A 21,701-nucleotide genomic window follows, 5' to 3' on the forward strand; every position below is an offset into this window, starting at 1 on the left:
ATATGAAAACCGTCAAAGATTTAAACGTCGATCTTTTCATGTGAGTAATAGAAGGGATTGGGTTCAGTACCTTTCAGATCATTGCCATTTCACCGCTTGAAATGGGTTTAAGACATTTGAAGTTGTACATACGACTGCAATACAATTCATAAAAGACACTCATTATCAAGACCTAAAATAGAAATGCCCCACTATGATATGGAAATGCCCCCCGGGAGTTTCTGACACAATATTAATATTTTGTTACCATATTGTCATATTCATCCGAAAGTTTCTCATTCTGAAGGTTTCCCGCCACGATTCTTTGAGTGCCTGCAATTAAAAAAAGTTTCCTAGAAACATCTGTCGGTGACATGACAAGGTGCTATTGATAAACGCTCTGCCTCAACTGGTTCGTAAATATTACTGCCTCCAAGAACCAACAGAACGTGCGGGTTGTCTCCTGCACCAAAATGTCGTGCAAGTGTTTTCTCTTCGTTTTAATCATCACACAGGTCAAAGTGGCTCATCCATCGAAAGATCAAAATGCTTCAATCGATGGTTGTGTGAGCTTCAACTGGATTGGGGATTTTTTTGCGAGACATAAGCAGTCTGAGTGGAACAACACAGTGAATGAGATCATAGAAGACTGCCTTTCAAATTATTCAAAAGTCAATGAAACCACTGGTTGTAACGGTCCAATTGTAAATGTAACATTTCCACTCTTTTCTTGCTCTTCAAATGCTACACTCTTAGAAAGGGAGTTCTCTTCTGTATTGGTCATCAAAGAAGAATCGTTTACCACCGGCCGACAAATCGTTCACGCATTTGCACAAATATGGAAACTTCTTGTTCTTTGCATAATAGCTGCCATGCTGTCAGGAATTGTCATTTGGTTTTTGGTAGGTATTCCGAAGTCTTTTTGTATCCTTACAAAAGTTGATCGTCTGAATTATACGAATGGCAAAGGTTGGTGTTGAATCGACTCAACATTCATGGGGATATTAAGGATGGTTTTTTTTCTTTTTTCTGATACTGACAATGATCAGTATACCTTTCCATCTGAAACTTTATGATTGCACTGATAGCGGTATAATATTTCAGGGAGTTGAAAGAGAAATTGTAATCCACATGAGCAAAATCTAATCTAATCTATTTGAATGTGTTAACTGTCTTTGCTTCAAACTGGAAAGTTTGAAGGATGCGTCATGTCACTGACAGTTGTTAAATTCAAGCTTTGTTCAAAGATCTTCATCTCCGGAATCATTACGGACGAAAACTAAGAAATGTACCATAAAAGTGGCAGCGACGAAATAAAAGTCAATTGATATATATGAAAAAAGTTTAACAGGCAAGTTTCCCATTTCTCGAAACGACTGGTATCAGTAAAGAGGAAAATAGCGACTTAATCTAAATAGTCCAAACGAAGCAAAGAAAGGCATAGAAAAAACCAGGAAAGATTTATTACTCGACGTTTCGGGGTCATCGTGACTCCATTATCAAGAGACTAGTTTAAAAACATGCAAATAAGGAAAGGTACAAGAATAGCATAAATTAGAATGAACGGCTTAAACAAACACCTTGGCGCGGATGGAATCCGTTTGCACGTTCAGTGTTGGCTTACGCATGCGAATATACAACATTTCATTAACAAGGCAATCAAATTTGCCGTTACATTTCGCGATGACGTTGAATTGCTCGATCAAGCGTTCAGGCATTTCACTATTGTGCTGGAGGTGGTAGTGTTTGTAGATAGAAGATGATTTCCTTGTGTGCCCTTCTACGCGCTCGTGTAAGTGACCACGAGTATAGCCCACATACCCTGCATCACACAGGTTACATTTAAATTCATAAACGATACATTGTTGGTTAACAATAGGGGGCTTAATTTCGTGTTGCTTGAGCTGTTGATCGAGCTTAGGGCTAACGAACACTGGTTGGACAGTCACGCTTAACTTCGAGCTTAGACTGTTCAGTTGTTGTTTAACATGATTAGCTGACGACTGGTCCTTGAAGGGTAACACTAATCTCACAATCTCCGATGGTACGTCTGGTGATGGACAGGGCTTTGCAGATGAAATCCTTCTCTCAACGAACCGCTTGATTGCAGTTTCAACCAGTGGCTTTGGGTATAGCGACGCTTGATCGCCGCTAGCTGGACCGTACGAATCTCACTGATCGACACAACAAATATCGCCCCAATTTCTTTCATGGAACGCCTCCTTTATTAAATGTCGTATTCGACCGTGAAGCTAAAAATAATTGATTCACAAAATTAGGGACAAGAAATTAGCTATAGAAACACTCGAGGTAAATTAAACTTACATTGTTGCCGGATCTGGCGAGAGTTGACACAAAAGGACCTTTCCTTCCTTCGATAAAAACGACAGACAATTTCTTTCTATTAAACCACGAGTGCTTGCGAAATCGATCGAATTATTGAATTGCACAATAGATCCGTTCTGTTTGGAAATGCGATACCACTTACGGAACGCGTGACGAGGCACCTAGTGTGACTTTTACAGATTATTAATTAAACGATTACTAAATCAAAACAAGGGATAAACCCGTGCCTTAGGGGCACTTACATTGGGTATTTCAAGTTATGAAAAACCCCTCTAAGGCGGTCACATTCCTCGGAGAAGAAAGACCAGTTAGAAGATAATCGATAAGCGCGATCCACCATGGTGTTAACTAGGCTGCGCTTGTACTTAATATCAACATGACTCTGGAAATGCAGAAGGAGACCCGTGTTGGTTCTTTTGATGTAGACCTTGCTCTCAATCTTTGGTGCACGGTTAAGCAGTTCAGTTCCTAGAAAGGGAAGGGATCCTTCCCGTTCGACTTCCATGGTAAATTGGAGGGAGGGATGGGTAGAGTTAAGGGTGTCTAGAAACTGGCCAGCGGTCACCCTATCAGGCATTACGGTCAGGGTGTCATCGACGTACCTCCGGTAATAGCGCGGAAGTTGACCGTGTTGTTCGAGGTTTTCCTCAATCGAGCACATGAAGACGTTAGCCAGCAACGGTCCAAGGGGAGAACCCATAGCGACTCCATCTGTCTGCTCATATAAAGCACCGTCAAACTGGAAAAGCTGGTTTTTCGTAGCTGCTCGGAGGAGGTCGATTAGGTCCGCTTTAGAGATGTTCAAGCTGTGCGTCTCGTTGAACCAATCCTGGGCAAAGGCTTTTCCAGCTAAGATCTGTATTGTTTCCTCCAATGGTACATTTGTAAACAATGAGGTGACGTCATAGGAAACTAAAATTTCGCCGTTCTTGATCTCGAAGCCTCGTACTTCATCAGCAAAGCGGAATGTGTCTGTCACTGTATATTGGTTGCACGACAGGGGTTTCAATTTGTCGTCAAGCCATTTCGCTAGCGAGTAATTGTAGGTGTTAGTAGCAGAGAGTATTGGCCGCACGGCCAACTGTTCTTTATGTGTCTTCGGCAAGCCATACAAGTGTGCGAGTCTGGACCCTTTCGGGCGGAGAGCGTCAGCAATGGATTTCGGTAGAATCTTTCGAACGAGAGTTTCCAACTCCCTTTCTTTCTGAAGGAGAGGGTGGTAATACTTAGGAGGTCGTCCTCTGGTTCTCGGTCTCTCCGAGTCGACGAATCGGAATTTGCTGGTATCGTTTATTGACGCTTCGGATAGTAGGCGAAGATATTCTGATTTATCCATAACAACAACACCAGACCCTTTATCCGGTTTTGTGACAACGATGTCATCGCGTTTTTTCAGATCTTCAATAGCTTGCAAGAGGGCTTTAGGAGGTTTTGGGCTACTCTTATTAATATACTCTAGCGCAACAGATCGTAAGGTTGCGGCTGCTAGTTCGCGTAAATTCTCGTTTGGTAGATGCCGTTCAAGGTTCCAGTATGCTTTCTCGAAGCTTGCCTTGATCTCAACTGGAGACACTCTTTGTGGGATCGCAAATTTCAGGCCACGACAGAACCAACACGGGTCTCCTTCTGCATTTCCAGAGTCATGTTGATATTAAGTACAAGCGCAGCCTAGTTAACACCATGGTGGATCGCGCTTATCGATTATCTTCTAACTGGTCTTTCTTCTCCGAGGAATGTGACCGCCTTAGAGGGGTTTTTCATAACTTGAAATACCCAAAGCCACTGGTTGAAACTGCAATCAAGCGGTTCGTTGAGAGAAGGATTTCATCTGCAAAGCCCTGTCCATCACCAGACGTACCATCGGAGATTGTGAGATTAGTGTTACCCTTCAAGGACCAGTCGTCAGCTAATCATGTTAAACAACAACTGAACAGTCTAAGCTCGAAGTTAAGCGTGACTGTCCAACCAGTGTTCGTTAGCCCTAAGCTCGATCAACAGCTTAAGCAACACGAAATTAAGCCCCCTATTGTTAACCAACAATGTATCGTTTATGAATTTAAATGTAACCTGTGTGATGCAGGGTATGTGGGCTATACTCGTGGTCACTTACACGAGCGCGTAGAAGGGCACACAAGGAAATCATCTTCTATCTACAAACACTACCACCTCCAGCACAATAGTGAAATGCCTGAACGCTTGATCGAGCAATTCAACGTCATCGCGAAATGTAACGGCAAATTTGATTGCCTTGTTAATGAAATGTTGTATATTCGCATGCGTAAGCCAACACTGAACGTGCAAACGGATTCCATCCGCGCCAAGGTGTTTGTTTAAGCCGTTCATTCTAATTTATGCTATTTTTGTACCTTTCCTTATTTGCATGTTTTTAAACTAGTCTCTTGATAATGGAGTCACGATGACCCCGAAACGTCGAGTAATAAATCTTTCCTGGTTTTTTCGAAGCAAAGAAAAAACAAAAAATTGCTTCATGAGTTAATCATCATATCCTATACAAATTCTTTACGGCACCTGTCGCCTCACTTCAAAAACAGTTTTGGAACACAGACCAAAACTGACGACATTATATTATCAACAGAATATCGACATATTTATATTCAAACCTCGTGTAATGCATAAAATTTCTGCGGAGATTTCATCAGCTCACTGGAGGTTGTTCATACTCTGTACTGCATTACTTTCATGCGTTTCTCACTTATTTCTCAGATTCATCAATTTGAAACAGGAATTTGTTCAGTTCGTAAAAGAAGACTTAAATAAGTATCGCGTGTCCTTTGAGAGCGTATTTCGATATTTGTCGCCACCTGCGCATAACAGTTGTCACTGTTCTTTAGTTTCAACAACAATTAACCTTTTCACAGGATCACAGAGTAAATTCAGGTCATTTTCCAGACTCGTTTTGGAGAGGTGTTCAAGACGGATTGTGGTGGGCAGTGGTTACCATGACAACAGTCGGGTAAGAGACTGCAAACTTTAATTTTGCATGATACTCTCTCTTGCCATACAATGTAGCCGACTTATCATGACAACATTTTATAATCAACAAGTTGATTATTACATGTACAGGTGTGTGAGCTCGAGATTTCTTTAATGTGATGGTCGATGATGGCGAGGCCCGAGTAAACTATCACGGATTGAAATTAAGTGTGCATAGTCTAGTTATTTTAACATAAATAATGTATATGAAAAATAACACTCTGTTTGTATTTTTTTTTTCATCACTGACATGGTAGCTATGGTGACAAAGCTCCTAAATCATCGCTGGCTCGGGTGTATGCTTCACTGTGGATGATCATCGGAATGCTGTTGATGTCAACCATTACAGCCCAAATCTCCTCGTCCATCACTGCTGATGGACTTCGTCCCCTTAATGATGTGTTTGGATCTAAGGTATGAAACAGCGTTTGATAATTTTTTTCATGACATTCAAATTTCGTGCGTCATGAGAGATGTTGGAATCTCATTCGCTAACGAAAGAACATTCATGGCCTATAGCAATCGACTTCCATACGTCTGTGATTTCGTCCTCAGACTGACAAAGAAAATTTGTAGAACATTTTACATTCCATTTTACGATCGATATAATTCGCCATTATGGGTATTGTTGTTCTTTCAAGTCTAATTGTCATTATTATCACTATTCGTTTTCCTAGTTATTTTGTTATCAACTCTTTTGTGTTTCTCCATCTTGTCTAACCGACTTGAAATATAGAGGTGAAACTCTTAACTTCTTCTTCATCCCCCCTCCGGGCTCTCAACCCCTGATAGTATATTTACCGATACTCAATGGTGCATATCACATCAGTCTTTGAACCTTGGTTAGAAACACCAAGCGCTAGGAAAGTGATATTATGAATTAGTCTCGTAACCAGACCTTCCACAACCAACATACATTTTAGTTACATTACGCAGTAGGATCTGGTTACGAGATTAGCTATGAGTAACAGTTGCGTATTGACGGAATTCGTCACAGTTTGGTATTCCCTTGGGAAGTAGAAAACTCTTTGAGAAATACAACCATGGAACCAACATCACAGGTGCGTCGACTTCAAAACTCCATTTTTTTTCTTGTTTTTCTTTGTTTATGTTGTTATTGTTGCCGTTTTTGGATTGGCTTAGTGGCACTCCATTGCTGCTTAATACAGTAAGAATCTCCTTTACCACCTCCCTTTAAGCGCTGCTTATTGCATTGCGTAAGCTCAGCGGACAGCTCATTAAAGGTCTCTTAATAATGATCATTCCTATGTCAATCCTTGGATCAGGCACTTTAGGTCTGTGTGATTCATTTTATTTTGAGATGCGTCCTTAGCTATTTCTCTCCATCACAATATTGTAACAACAAACAATGTAGATCAGAAACCTTAAGTCCTACAAACGATTTGAGAAGTACTGAATCAGACGGAACCCAAACGAAGCAGACATCTAGGATATTAATTTTATCTCCGAGGGGAGGGGCAAGTATTGCTTTTTCTAAAAAAAATCCGTAGGAGGGGGGTGGGAGGGGGTTGCAACATTTGTTGTGCATATGCTGGAGGGATTCGCTGGGTCATACCCGCTAACGGGATGGCCCTTTTAAGAGGACTGGTACTAGCAATCATCAGATGTAAGGTAATTAAATGATAAGGGTATGTTTTATATCAACAAAAATACTTCTTTCACTCCGGTTGATTTCAAAACAGAATATCCCACAGAACGCGAACTCCTAAACGGCCTGATGGATGGTAGCGTGGATAAAATACGGCTGTTCGACTGTGGTACCAAGGAAATGAAAAAACAATTTTCTCGTTTGACGATAGTCGACGAATCGATAGAATATTTGAGCGTCAGGGTGGGTTTTGCGGCAAAAAAGGGATACGAAGATATTGGAAATTGTTTACAAGGGCGAGCTGAGGCATGGACGTACGGAGAAAGGGCAACAGGACAGATGGATGATTACGGCTATGACTATGAAGAAGAGGATTGGCAGGTTTGTAAACAACTCAAATACGCTAAGTATTTTATGCTTCGATCGTGGTGATAGGATAAAATTGCTTGGCGTATCCATTGTTGCGAGGATGAAGATTCTTGTAAATCGTCATGGTTGACTTGATTACGGAATCTCATTTCTAGGATGTCACATTTCCGGGTGATTAAATTCACCTGCGGTCGAGTGGTCTTCCCATTGCCCCGCGATTTTTTATGTTCATCAACACAGGCCGCCAATAAAGTTAACCCATCATGTAACCCGTATTAATATTTATCCTGTTCAGCTAGGGATCAGAAGAACAAAAACTTGTATTGTAAAAAGGGGATGAGTCATCAGGTACTCTTGATATGTGCGGTGTTAGAATCCAAGCCGACCGAGTAAGAGAGTTCCATCCCAGGCCGGTTTATTTACTGCGAATTTTCGATTTGTAACAATCAATTTTCAGGTAGAAAGGGAGACTTAACGAATTCAGAATAATAAACTTCTGTGAACTGAAATTGAGTTCACGTTGAGATGCCATACTCATAGCTGCATCTCGCTGTGAAGAAGTATAATATAAATTATGTTAGACGTAGAAATTCTGAAGATCGATAATTCAGATACCTTTGTGTATTCTTTTCTTCTCAGTTTTCCTGTTTTGAAAAGTACAGCCATGGAAAATACCGATATGATATGAAGCAAAGGTCATCCAAGGACGGAGTGGAACCCTTCAACTACATTTTACTGGCCTTTGCTGGTATTCTTGTCATCTTCCTGTTGATTGGTTCCCTGAGGAATACTTGCATAAAGAAGAGAACGACACCAGATGGTCTGTATCTTATCCACTTTATTTTTGCATTTTATTTTCTTCTAATAGAGATTTTTCCATAAAAATACGAATACACATCAGGAGATGTTCAAGTAAGGAGCCTCAATTTTTCATATAAAGCGTATTTCAAAAATAATCCATCTAGAGCAATTGTTATAAAAGAGGTAACTGGTTTCTCCTAGACAAGAAATGACAGGTCAAAGAAGAATGCTGATTGTATAAAGTTTTCGCTTTCAGTTTAGCGATGGCTTGCGAACATGCGGAAAATTTTCCCAAGTACAATGGAATTTGCTACTTACTTAACTGACCTCCTCTGTTGTTGTTGTCGTTTTTGTTGAATCAGTGGTACTTGTCACCATCATGTCACTTTTGTTTTATATTCACCCAAATGACGGTACGGTTGCCAGAGCCCCTTCATATCCTCCCCATTCTTCTCCAGGCCAATATTTCATGGGCAAAAATTTACCATTATGCGAATACACTGGCCAGCAACACCTGCGGCCGCGTCACATCGAAAACTTGCCGAATTAAAACGCCGTTTCCCAAGGAGAACTAACAGATTGATGTTATGTTTGTATTTCAGACGTTGATATCGAAAAAGGAGTGTTTAACCCCAAACTGAGGGCGAATGTTACTAGCGCAGTGCACATGAAGGAACTCTCAGCACCATGGAGTAACTATTACTTAGAGATGTACGCTTCTGAAAATATAACGCATTAGGATCATTGCTCTCATCTGGTGCATTTGGGATTTAATTGTTTTTTGCATGCTTTTAAGCCGTAGCTGGGTTATGAACGAATTTCAAGCGCAATATGTTACGGTAGGTACGTCTTGATAAGTTATGGTCAATAGTTTATTCCTGTTTCTCTGTCGAGACCAAATTGTCTTGGAGAAGAGAAGACGAAACAAATGACGGTACTAGTGCTCAAACCAGGCCCGGTTAGGACCATCGCGACTTCTTAATGCAAGACATGCAACAGATAGGTAAAAGAAAATGGCAATTTCGTAAGGCTTCATTGCTGTGCATAGCCTACCTCCATAGTATGCAGATATTAACAGGCATTCGCTCCCGCTAAAACAGTTGAAAACGCCTTGCTGTCAATTAGATCACTGAATAACAATCACACATCAGGGTCACCAGCGTGTTCTTGTGACCGTCTTGGGATGACTGTGAAACCACTGCTCACAAGTAAGATGACCTGTTCCCAGTCGATTTCACGACGCGGTAGGAAAACGCGAGTTGCAGGAGATTCTCGTGTTAAGAACACGACCTTAGTTAGACAAGTCAGTAACACCTTTTTGTATACCAGTTACACCAGTTAGATCAAACGCCAAAATTTTCATAAATCGATCTCAAATTTACCATTGAGTGAACCCAATAATGAAAGTTAACGAATTTAATAAGTTTAACATACTCTTTAATGGGACGAAGGAACTTTGAAGAACAAAAATAAATTATACCTATTCATGGGCTATCTTCAGGACATAAAAAGTTGGACGTTTGAAGTTGAGTCGTTTTCCAGTCGACCCTCCCATGTTAAACAACTAGGACGTAATTCTTGGGTCGACCCAAATAAGATATGAAAACCGTCAACGATTTAAATGTCGATCTTTTCATGTACGTAATTGTAGGAATTGGGTTCAGTACCTTTCAGATCATCAAAATTTCACCGCTTGAAATGGATTGAAGACATTTGAAATTGTACACAAGACTACCATACAATTCATAGAAGACACTCAGCTCAAAGCACGTTCATGTCTGAGAGCATTTAATCACGATAACTACCACAGGGATACACGGTTCATTTCCCCGCGTACACGAAAACAAACATAACAGATCAAAATTCAATTAAAACTCGATTCCCTGCCAATTCACTCTTAAATAGAATTACAAATTATCTGATATGTCTAATATTACGGCTAGGACCACTTTGTTTATAATAACATTAATTATCATAGCTTTAGAATCTGTATTGAAATTTTAAATAACTTACGTCCCCAATCGACTGTCAGAATCCACCTGGAAAAATATTTAACCAAATAAAAAAAACTCTGTCGATTGATAGGCAAATTAAAATTTTTAAATTTCCACAGCTTAAAAAAGAGAGCTTTTCACTCGATTGCTTTATATTCAAGTCTGTTTACAATTTTTCGACTGAGACTTAAGTAGCCTGGATATTGGAGGACTTGTCCCTTTCTCTTGGCGAATTTAGCACGAGTAGTGCAGCAGCTCAAGTCCAGCAAACAAAAAAGAATTGATTCATTACTTGAATGAGTTTACTGGATCTTGAGTATATTATTGTATTCAAATATTTCATCTGCTTGCTTTCACGGAAAAGTGAGCGAATAAAGCCTATGTTTTTCTAAGTCTTTATAGCAACGGCGGCCAACAGGATCAGCAGGGGAGCGCGAGGCACGACGGGTAGGGTGACAGCCACAGAGAGTGAGATGGAAGTCATCTCTCTCAGTCCTCTTCCCATCACCCAACGTACTACCGTGCCGCGTGCTAGATAGAGAAAACTGAGAACGAGTGCAGAATAAACTGCAAATGATACCACATCACTGTACACTGGTGTTCGTCTAGGATACGCAAAGAAAATTGTCACGTAATTCCCGTTCACAATCTGGGTAGACCATCATGTTAGACAGAGAATTTGAATAACCACGTGACGAGGACTTTCCAGACCAGCTAAACAGTTTCCACCGATATTCCAAATAAGGGCAGCTGCGTGTCATCTGTTCACAAACAATTTAATGGCACCGCTCCAGTCAGCGGTCACAAGTACCTCTGTCGTGGTTTGATGAACGCTCGAGTCTGGAGGAACGATTAGCCAGGGAACTGGGGCAAACATTGCTGCCGTCACCACAACCGCGTGGGCTTGGGAAAAAAAAAAGATAAGAGTGGACAGTTTCAGCGGATACTGCATGTAATGGTTCGTTGGCAATTTGTAGACAGTGTCAATGTAGTACTTCATTGGTGGTAAATTTGATTGAAAATGCGCTCAACAACGCGGTTTTGCGTTAAAAAGTAAAACGTTTTTCTTCTTGATTCAAACTTTAATTCATAAAAATTGAAGACTTGAAGAGGCCCTTGGAATTTGTGATTGTTTGTAGCTATGATCCCCAACACTTGGTCTCACAGCTCAAACGTTACGTTTAAAAAAGTCGTTTTATTCATTATTGAATAAGAGTTGGTCTTCATCAGCGGAATATTTTTCACTTGAAAAGATTCTTAACATTCAACAGTTTTGTCTTACCTGAAAAGCTCTCATAAAACTCGTTTTTGTCCCGCCTGGAGGAAGGAAATCCGTGTTGAGTTCTCCAGATGTAAACGAAATGATCCTCTGAGCCACAAATGACATACTGACCGTCATGGCTACAAAATATAGAACAAGAAATCAGTAAATTGTTTTCCCTGTATGCCGTACATTCTTCATTGGGTTTCTCCTGAATATTTGACGGTGAATTATCACGAAAGGTTATTATTTAGCTGTGTCGGATATTCCTGAAATATTTTAGTTCAGCTTTACCGACTTTTCAATTCGTCTATACACAAATATTACTTATCTCAAAACATTTTCTGTTGGACATAGCCATGATCCCTTTCCCCTCCCCCACCCCCTTTCTTAAAGTTTGACGCTGCTGACGTGCTTTAAATTTATTTTTTATTAGCTCTTAATGTCATTTATGACATGTTTTACGCTTTTTTCATTGGCTAATGCAGTTGAGTGACCAGATAAGAAGAACAGTTACACCAATGATTATTCCTTTTCTTTAATTTTTATTACACAAGAGTTCCTCTGATTTCGCTGCTTTCTTTGTTTGTATTTCCTTTCATTAGTTTTTTCCGGCTGAACAAGATTAACATAATTGTACGTACATGAAAAAATTCCTGCGTTTGTTACCTGAAACCCGCCTTGATCTGACTGCTGGTATTTACACAACCTTTGTACTTGCAGTTCAGAGAATTGTCCTTGAGATCGTAAAGTCTTATTCTTGAATCATTTGATGTGATAAGAACCTGAAGAGGAAACAAGAAAAACCATGTATATTTATTTGAAAACTTCCCAAGACGTTAAATCATATCCCATCGAGCGCTGTTTGAAGATTGTCACGATGGCCTCTGAGAACAATGATTACATCGCAAGCACCTAATGAGAACTGGAAGTGTATTATCAAATACAAATACATTTACCAAAGGGTGGAAAAATGCGAAGTACCAAGTCGCGCTTAGCTTAAGTTTTGCATCTGATTTGTTGAAGGCCGGCGCGAGTTTTCCAAACCAATCACAGAGCGAAGTGAAGTGAAACCATTTAGCAATCCCAGCTGACGTTTGACACTAACTCAAAATGTACTTAAGTGGAATTAATAAAACTGTAATGACCTTATCTTCTCCTGGCATGGGTTCAATACCGCTAATCTTTCTGCCGCGAGCCTTCTTGTTTCTGGCAGCTCGCACTTGCCACTGTGTATGATATTTGAGTCGCTGTAAAACGAGAATTATCATAAAATTAAAAACTATGCCAAACTTGAAATTCTTGAAAAGTTATAAAAAAGGAAGGAAAAGTTATTAAAAAAAGAAGGAAAAGAGGGGTGCTGAAACAACAAGAAATTTGGAAAGGAGCCAGATTGGTTTAAGATGAAGATTAACAAGGATTGTAAGTAACAAAAAAATATTAGTTGGAAAGATAAGAAAAAACACAAAAGAGGCCACAAAAACTAACAAAGAAAAAAGGATCGCTGAGGATGGAGAAGATTGACACGGATTGTAAATTTGGTGAGATAGAAAAACACAACAGAAACAACAATGAGCAAAAAATGACCAAGGATGGCAAAGGACGGAGATAATGCCAAAACTTGACACAATGAGGCTAAATCATTTAAGGCTGGGCGGACTGTGGCTTAGCTCTTTGTTACGAAGACAAAGTGCGGATATATTTTCCTAAGGGGAAACCTGGAATAAAGCGTCGATTTTCGAGTCCTAGATTTTTAAATACAACGCGATACGGGCCTTACCTCTGTTTCATAAAAGATACATCGTCCATCGTACGTACCAACTACAGCAAATTTGCCATTCAAACAAAAATTTGCAGCAGTAATTAGGTTACTCCCTATCAAGAAAAATAGGAACGAACGGAAATAAATAGAGATGCTGCTGCAATTTCGGAGTAAACACATAATTTTCTTAGCAGTCCCTCCTTTTCGGCGTTGTCCGTCGCCCGGCCCACGGAACTCTGGGAGTGCGCACAACCAGAGAACCACGTGACGCGCTGACATCAATTTTTTTTTCACTAATTTCTTTTTATTCTTTGGCGACGGGCCTCAATGAAAAGGAGGGACTTCTCGTCAATCTAAATTTGCTCGTTTGGGTGACATTTCATTCAATACAAATTGCCACCAAAAAGCGCTATCGAAAAAATAATAGTTGAAAACAGACATCAAGAGTAGAAATGAAGGTAATTACCAGTTCCTTCAACTTCATTCCACAATGCTACCTTCTTATCTGGTATGTTCCACAAACGAATTTTCCCGTCGAGTGAACCACTTAAGAAATACCGATCATCCTGAAGCAAAAAATAACATCATTTCAAACTAGTATTAAGTCTGAAAAATCGCCAAATGCAAGTAGTGTTTCATGGTGTTGTTCTCTCAATAACAAATCAAAATGTTTCATCGACGGCAGATTTGAAAAAAAAAAAAAAGGGAAAAAACCCTTCCTTCCTTTCCCTCACACACTCTCTTCGTTTTCACCATAGCAGTTAGCAGTTACTTACCCTTGGATGAAAACAAATAGCTGTCACGAAGTCTATATGTTGAAAACAGCATAGACATTCAGATCTGGAGATGTGCCATAACCTGCAATAACAAATATTAAAAATCTTGTAATCTGCCCTTTGATCATTTGAGTTCTTCAAATCTCTCAAAATATTTTGTGCCCCCTTCTCCCCCCCCCCCCCTCCCCAGGTAAACAGAATAATTCTCCCGAAAATAATTATTAAAAAAAATACACAGGAAAGAAATGAAAATGTAACAAGTAATCTGACGGAGAAAACTGGTGCCATACATGGCTCCGTCTATCAAATTTAATGTGCTCACCTTACAGTCTTATCCATTGAGGAGGACAAAAGAAAGTAGTTCTGTCAGAAAAATTAACAAAATGATGAGTAAAAATAAGCAAGTGATCACGTCTGCTCCCCAATAAATAATAAAAAAAAATTAATTTTTTTCTTCATACCTTTGACCAAGACAAATCAAGAACATCTCCAGTGTGCCCACAATAAGTACACAGAGGTGTTTTCATATATGGGCCCAGATCCTCTTCAACAGGGGCTTCTGCAACAGGCTCCTAAAACAATCACACATGGCTACTTAAGAACAAGTTTTCAATTTCACAAGGGAGTTATTTGTCATTACTTTTTACTACAATGTTTACCAAAGAAACAAAAAAAATGGGTTTCAAAATGAAAAAGAGGAACTAACTTCATTGGCTTCAGTGGTTTCTGTTTGCCCCTCCACAGCATCTACTGTGTTTTCTTCACCTCCTTTTAAAGTTTCCTCCATTTGTGAGTATTCTTCTGAATTTGGTTCTTGTTCTGATGATGAATTATCACCTTAAAAAATAAATATATTTATTAAACAAACAAACAAGCTAGCAAAAAACAAACAGGGTTACAGGATTATTGGCTGTTGCATGTCATCCTCTTTAATTTAAGTCTCATTCGGGCCCAACTTAATTGAACTGAAAGATAGACATTGTATCCAATGTTCAAGATTTCCTTATACACAATAATTTGAGACCTCCAAAATACAAATACCAAGCAGAGTGCAAATGAAAAAGCAACTCACACCATAATACCGTAATACTCATTCAAGTACTCCTTTATCTGCTAGCAAAAAAACTTTAGACAAGTTACACAATTCTTTAATATTTAGCTTATCCCATGTAATGCAATCTTACCTGTTTTTGAATATTTTGCTCTCATTTCTTCAAAATAACCTTGAGATTCCTTAAGCACCCAAACTCTCTACACATTACCACAAAGAAAGCCAAGGTTTGAATTCTCAAAAACAATTATACAACCAGTGAAGTGAGTACAAGAAATACCACAAAAACTAACAACATGAATTCTTTTATTGATCCAAAAGGAAATAACAAGCAGCTACATGTTGACAGGGGAATTAAACACTAAAATTCAATCTTGGGAGTGGTAGAGTCAAGAGAATTAGTGCCAATAAAACTTTTTTTGCTTACCACCATATGATCCTGACCAGCTGTAGCCTACAGGTGCAAAATAAGAACAAATTGTGAGAAAGGAAAAACAGAATTAACCTGTAAAAGAGAATTTCTATCATGTTCACCTCCAGCATGTTGGTACAGAAGGAGATTAGCTTACCATAAGTCTGCCACACAGAGTAAACTTAATTGTCCACACAGCTCCCTAATAAAAAAAAATATAAGAATAATAACAAACCAAATAAATAAAACATTGCTCAATTTAACCAGCAAACACATTGGTAAGCATCCTAGGTTCAGGAAGGGGGTGTTGTGTTCCTGGGAAAGGCAATTTACTCTTGGGAAGCTTCTCTCCACACATGGTACCCAAACTAACAGGGTAACGTGAAAAAATACTTAAGGGTTACCCCATTCACTCTCAAGATCTAATTGGTAATCCTCCTTACTGTTTGCCATGCAGTTGGAGAATTTGGTATTGGATCAATAAATTATCCTCTAATTTATACCTTTCTAAATTCTCATTGCTTCTCTGCCTGATAGTAAGGAGAAATTCTGTCAAAGTGAGAGTCCAAGTGGTACCAGCCATGAAAAAGAATCCCATCCACAAGGAGTTGATAAACTCCCAGCCACTCCAATCAACAGATACCTGTTATAAGCACTGGGCACCATGGTCTTTTTAACTTAATCACCTTAAATCCCCACTAAAAGACCTAATGTGAAAAATTAAGAACTAATGTTTCTTTATTTAAAGTTACAATGTACTATAGTTTACATACCACATGCTCCCCACTAAGATCCTGCAAAATTCTCAACTTTTCAAACTCAGGTGGACCTTTACCATGACCAGATTTTATCTATGAAAAATAAGGTGAAATTAAGATTAACACACAGGACATTTTGATAACAATGAGAGATAGACCTAAAAAGTGTAGATAATAAAGAAAGCCAGCTATGACATGGGAAAATGTATTAGGTGGTGCAAGGGTTTCCGGTACAGGTGCTCAAGCAGGTACAATGTACTTAACAAGAGGCAACATTTAAATTGAGAAAGAAAAATTGGAAACTAAATGTTAATTTGGAATTCAGCAGTGAGTTGCTCATAAGGTAACCCTTAACCTGTTTCTGTTGGAATTTGCAGTGTTTGTTTTTGTAATGGGAGGAAACTAGAGACCCTGGAGAACACCATTACACAAAGATACAAAACAAAAAAATCGGCCCAAACAACACAAGAATCATATCCATACCCCTGCTTTGCATTAGAATTAACAGTCACATGTCCCACCACCCTCATACAGGTAACACTCTACATAATGGAACTAACAGCATGGAACTAACAGGTAATCTAAATATATACTTAAAGCTACAGCTGACCTTGATGAGAGGAGCTGGAGAGTCCTGAGGAGTTTCTTCATCACTGGAGGAACTATCTTCTTTGCGAGCTAAAATGTAATCATAATAACATGAAGTACAGATTGACTGGCAACACTTTTACACAGATATTTAACATCTTTTTCAAAGATGATGAATTTTTTTTTCTATTTGTTAGCATCTTTTGGTAAGATTTCAAAAACTCCTATAAGTACTTATTAGTGGTACAAAAAGGGGTTAAGACCTCTCACTATCCTAAATCCAACAAAGGATCAGGCTTTGTCACTTTACTTTTACCATCTCATCAAGTTCAAGTTATGATAGGTTTGACCTAAACTGTAATTTGAGCAAAAGCTCCTTGCACTGGAGTAGAATACCTTAAAAGCAATAGACTGCACTTTCCACAGGTTTACCAATATAATATCCTTTGTGGGATGTTGGAGGATTTTTCGAGTGTTCTCCCAACATCCCATGTGGGTTTTTACACCAGTACACCAATAGAAAGTTTTCTTATTCCTGAACCAATACAATGACAGACAAACCTTTTGCAGGTTTATCAGGCTTCTTTGCTTTTTTCCCAAAAAATTTCTTCAGTTTTTTCCTATGAGAAATAATCATAAACTTATTCGTTGGCCTCTAAAATTGAATCATAGTAACTTAAAAATGATTAACAATTGAAAATAGAAAAACAGTGGTAATAGCTTACGTCTTCTTTGCAGCTTTTCGTTCCAGTCCATCCTCATTATCTTGGTTTGCAAGGTCTGGATTGCTGAAAAAATTATGAGTAAATAAATATCAGTAAGAGCACTCAACATTTACAGGGAAAGTAGAGAGATACAACATGTATCAGGGAAGGTATTTTTCATCAAAATGTTTAGTCTCATGCTTAAACCTTCCTCCTCAATAACGGCAACCCTGCAATCTTCGAAATAGGCTACAAAACAAAGCAGTGCTCTGTAGTCATTAACCTTTTTACACCTGAACATGCATATCAACTTGCATATTCTCATGCTGTTCCTATCACATTTCCAAAGCAGCTGACAAGGAGAATTTGTTTAATAATCAAGACCTTCTTTAGTTGGTGATCATCTCCTTTATTCTCATAACTTGAATGTTTGAATCTAGGGGTTATATTGTAGGCAGAAATTAAATACTAGTCACTCTTAGGGGTTAGAGGGTAAAGTTACCTTGAATATTCAGATGTTAATCTCATGATCTGTAAAGCCAAAGGGTTGGTACATTTTGGTAATTTTTCCTCTGCTACACTCAGTGGTACAGCTTCACCAGTGTCAAGGTTTTTTACCATCACTTGTTCTAAAATTTCCTACAAAAAATTACAACACACTTAGAAGCTTGAGTGATTAAATAGAGACCATGGTGGAGACATTTAAGTGAGAAGACTAAAACTCTCATGTAATACCTGCTTTGGGTGTTGCACAATGTCTTACACTGGGGAACTGGATATTTTTAAGCTTAGGACCACAAAATTAATTCAAAATATCTAATACCAATCTTAATGAAAGATATTAAAATTTAAAAGTGACTCCTTAAAAACAGAAAACCCTAATAGATGGAAATAAAAATAGACAACTACTAAGTATATATGATGTACTTTTAAACTTGACTAGTTTAACTTTTGATATAAAATATACAAAAATTTGTAACCAAAGTGGTGATGAGGCCAGAACTTTTAGTCTGTAGTAAGAAAATGTAAGTCCTATTGGTACCTGTGTCAGTCATAATCTCAAACCCTGTGTGATGGTATCAGTTGTGTGCAAGAAGTCAGAGTGTACTTACAATATCAGACAAGGGTCTTCCTGAAGCTGATCTGTATCGGACTAAACCATGGTGAGATCCAAATGGTTGATGAACTGAAAAACTACTAGCAACAGAAGTGAATGAACCTGCTTTTTCAGAAATACCATTTGATAAATTACTTGCAACACTTCCATAGCTATCTGATTTTGCACTATTAATGGAGGCCACACTGTCGGATTTCAGTCTGGAATCTAAAGTCAATGCAGGAATAACTTCTGTTGAACTTGTTCTGTCTAACACAGTTTTCATCTCCTTGTTATTTGCATCAACATGAATGATAAGATTGTCTTGATTAGATCCAGTAGTTTGGGATTCAAATTCTTTTGTTGTGCTATCCTGTTCATTAGAGAGAACTGCTTTGGCAAACACTCTTGCAGGAATATGTGTTTCTGGTTCTGTAGGTGTAGAAACAGCAGAGTCTGGCCCAGTGCTTTCTGAAGGTGTAGGTGACCCTGGTTTCTAAAAGGTAATAAAGAGGAAGTCAACACTGTGGGCTTTCTGCTCCAGGAATAATTTAAATATTTTGAATAGATATTTCTACTATACAACCTTAAAGGATTAGAGAGGTATAGCTGACATGAGGCTATCACTTTCTTCCTCACCCTTTATAACCTGACATCAGTATGTGTAATCTTCATACTGTTCTCTATACAGTTGCTATGGTGGTGACAAGGAGGAATTTTTTAAAAACTAAGAGCTTTATTTAGTTGATGATCATTTCCTTAATTCTTGGTACCTTAAGGTTTGGTTCAGAGGTGATATTGTAAGGAGAAATTAGATGCTGGTCACTCAATGACCCCTGAGTAAGGCTTCCAGACTTGGACATTTTGATGCAAAGATTGAGACTAGCACACCGGTCATCACCACCACCCTGTCTCCAAACTCAAGCTATTGTCAGAGATGAGGCTGGAATGTAGATGAGTTTTGATTAACACTGCAAGTGAGTGCAGTCAATCATGTCACTTTGGAGCAAGTCTTTTTTTCTTAGAAAAGTTGTGGGAGAATTACAGAAGGTTGTGTTTGTAGAAAGAAAACCTGTGATTCTGACTTCAGGATACTTAACTTCTATTACATCATCCATTACACATCTTTTGTAAACTCACCTGGTCACCTATGGAAGCTTTCTTCTTTTTCTTCCGTCTTCTGGGAGGAGCTACAGGAGGTGCACTTTCCTGTTCTATACTCTCAACAACATCAGCAACAATCTGACTGGCATCTGTTTTGCTTTTTGCAAATTCTGTCTTTTTCACAACAGTAGCATTAGACCCTACACTCTCCTTTGTGACAGTGCTTTCAGTTGTCTCCTTTGTCACCATTTTGTCACTTTGTACTTCCCTTTCACCTAAACAAGCCTGAGCTACATTGTGAAAGTCTGTTGAACTATTTGGATCTGTTATTTCTGGGTCAAGTTTACAATCATTATGAGTCATGTCAAAAGGTAAAGATGCATCACTGGTTTCTTCTCGGTTGCCCAAATCACTGGTTGACTGATGGAAAGCAGTACTCTCTCCATGAGTTTTGATAATGCCTGCCTCTTTTGTTTGCTCAACCACAGAACTTTCTGCCTGAACTGAGTCCTCTCCTGGAGTCTGGTCTTTCAAAGAAATATCAGTTGAATGATCTCTAAATAGTCCATCCACTACATCCTACAAGAAATCAAACAAATATCAGCATAGCAGTTCTTACCCTATGACACATTGACAAGATGATAGATTCATTTTATTGTAGAAACTTAAAATCTAATTTTCTGGCCAGTAGCTAGACAAGGCTTGCTGACTTATTGAGTGTGCTGCTTAATTGTTAAAAAAAATTTCCCTAGACCTCCTGTTTCCAAAATTCTGCCATTAATTGACATCAAAATTATTCCTTTAATTCCATATTTCCAAATTTTGGCAAAACAATATTCCAAAGTATATTTTCAGTGCCCAAATACTTACTTCAATCTCTCCTCCAAGTTACCACATATATGAATTTGTTAACTGTTAACACAGTTACTAACACCAAATAAACAACAGAAAAATATAACAAAAATGTGCATGTATGTTCCTGTGTGGAAAATCCATTGTCATTCATATCTCTATATTTACTTGCATATTCTCATTTGCAGTCTTGCATCACTTTTCATAACTTCATTTGCAATGAAAATAATAATTCAGGCATATTCAAATGCCAGAAAATTATCTCATCTGCAAAACCCACAGAATATGTTGTGTAAGTTGCAAAAAATAAACATTTCGCATTTAATCAAACATAAGAATTTAAGGTCAAATTGACGCCGTTTACCTTTGTTAGAAAAATGACAGTAGCTAAAGAAAATTTATTTGACGTTGATTGTATTCCCGAAACACAACGCCACAAGTCCATACAAGAGACACAAGAGAAAACCTACAGTCACGGGCAGAAGCCACCATTAAAAATAAAAGCAACGATTAAAAACCCAATGAATGGATTATTTGGATTAAATATCATAGAGTGATGACAGGTGTTCGTCCTGTTCAAAGTGCGTTAAAATTTCGTGCTGATTATGTGGCACATGTGCACAGTTAAAATGCAGGTAAACAAAGTTACCTTTTGTGCGGTCTCTTCATCCTTTGGCCCTCTGGAAAAGAACAAAACAAAAGCTGAAGAAAACTAAAAGCTGAGAAAAGCAGGAAAGATTTAACCGCTTATAAAATGTTAAAATTCCCAGAAGAATGTTGTTTTGCAACAAACTGAAAGTAAATCGCGCACAGACAAATGTAAGCGTATGAATAATAATTATCCCTTGCTACAAACAGAATAATTAACACAGAAATTTCCATGAATGACGATGAAACGAAGCACTTTTGTACGAGTTGGAATCTACGTAGGAAAAAAATATTAGCATTCAAGCTACGTAAAGTCTCCTTACCTCGAATCTGAAGAGAAAGACTCAGATAAATTAAGTTTTTCTGCAGCATCGAAGAACTCATTGTCGGAATCACTCTCACTCTGCATCTCTCCGAAATCATAGAGACGGAAGAGGGAAAATTGTTGATATTCCTGATTATTATGTTAAGATCAACCGAAAGAAATACATTTTGGAGATCTCGCAGCCATATTAAAACCTCGCCTCTATGTTGCTACCCAGAGCTCTTTGCTTCCGGAGCCGAATATCAACATTATAACGCATGATTTGATTGGTG

At 38.6% G+C, this 21,701-nt stretch overlaps 4 protein-coding genes across 4 annotated transcripts; 1 reads left to right on the plus strand and 3 right to left on the minus strand.

The window, feature by feature from the left end:
* The first annotated feature begins 424 nt into the window (after positions 1-424).
* Positions 425-10,132, plus strand: LOC131772394 (uncharacterized). Its single transcript, XM_059088314.2, has 7 exons — positions 425-881; positions 5,205-5,299; positions 5,577-5,733; positions 6,317-6,380; positions 7,023-7,309; positions 7,937-8,117; positions 8,701-10,132. Exons 1-7 carry the CDS (start codon positions 453-455, stop codon positions 8,835-8,837), a joined length of 1,350 nt encoding a protein of 449 aa, XP_058944297.2. The 5' UTR covers positions 425-452; the 3' UTR covers positions 8,838-10,132.
* LOC136281614 (uncharacterized) lies at positions 1,423-2,147 on the minus strand (the record flags this gene model as incomplete). Its single annotated transcript, XM_066168270.1, has 1 exon — positions 1,423-2,147. A coding segment is annotated over one exon (600 nt), but the record flags the coding sequence as incomplete, so codon positions are not given.
* LOC131780496 (uncharacterized) lies at positions 1,997-3,753 on the minus strand. Its single transcript, XM_066169218.1, has 2 exons — positions 2,305-3,753; positions 1,997-2,231 (listed from the first exon to the last, which is right to left on the minus strand). Exon 1 carries the CDS (start codon positions 3,659-3,661, stop codon positions 2,564-2,566), a length of 1,098 nt encoding a protein of 365 aa, XP_066025315.1. The 5' UTR covers positions 3,662-3,753; the 3' UTR covers positions 1,997-2,231; positions 2,305-2,563.
* On the minus strand, positions 9,841-21,640 carry LOC131783586 (WD repeat-containing protein 44). The gene is made up of 22 exons (XM_059100379.2): positions 21,428-21,640; positions 21,106-21,136; positions 19,641-20,183; positions 18,517-18,996; positions 17,907-18,043; positions 17,426-17,488; positions 17,262-17,320; positions 16,723-16,790; positions 16,128-16,205; positions 15,512-15,556; positions 15,370-15,396; positions 15,076-15,142; positions 14,598-14,728; positions 14,353-14,463; positions 14,214-14,254; positions 13,892-13,973; positions 13,582-13,681; positions 13,134-13,228; positions 12,502-12,603; positions 12,023-12,138; positions 11,375-11,493; positions 9,841-10,995 (listed from the first exon to the last, which is right to left on the minus strand). Exons 1-22 carry the CDS (start codon positions 21,511-21,513, stop codon positions 10,850-10,852), a joined length of 2,727 nt encoding a protein of 908 aa, XP_058956362.2. The 5' UTR covers positions 21,514-21,640; the 3' UTR covers positions 9,841-10,849.
* Positions 21,641-21,701: the final 61 nt, after the last annotated feature.

This window comes from Pocillopora verrucosa, chromosome 6, assembly GCF_036669915.1.
Source record: "Pocillopora verrucosa isolate sample1 chromosome 6, ASM3666991v2, whole genome shotgun sequence".
NCBI classification, from domain to species: Eukaryota; Metazoa; Cnidaria; class Anthozoa; order Scleractinia; family Pocilloporidae; genus Pocillopora; species Pocillopora verrucosa.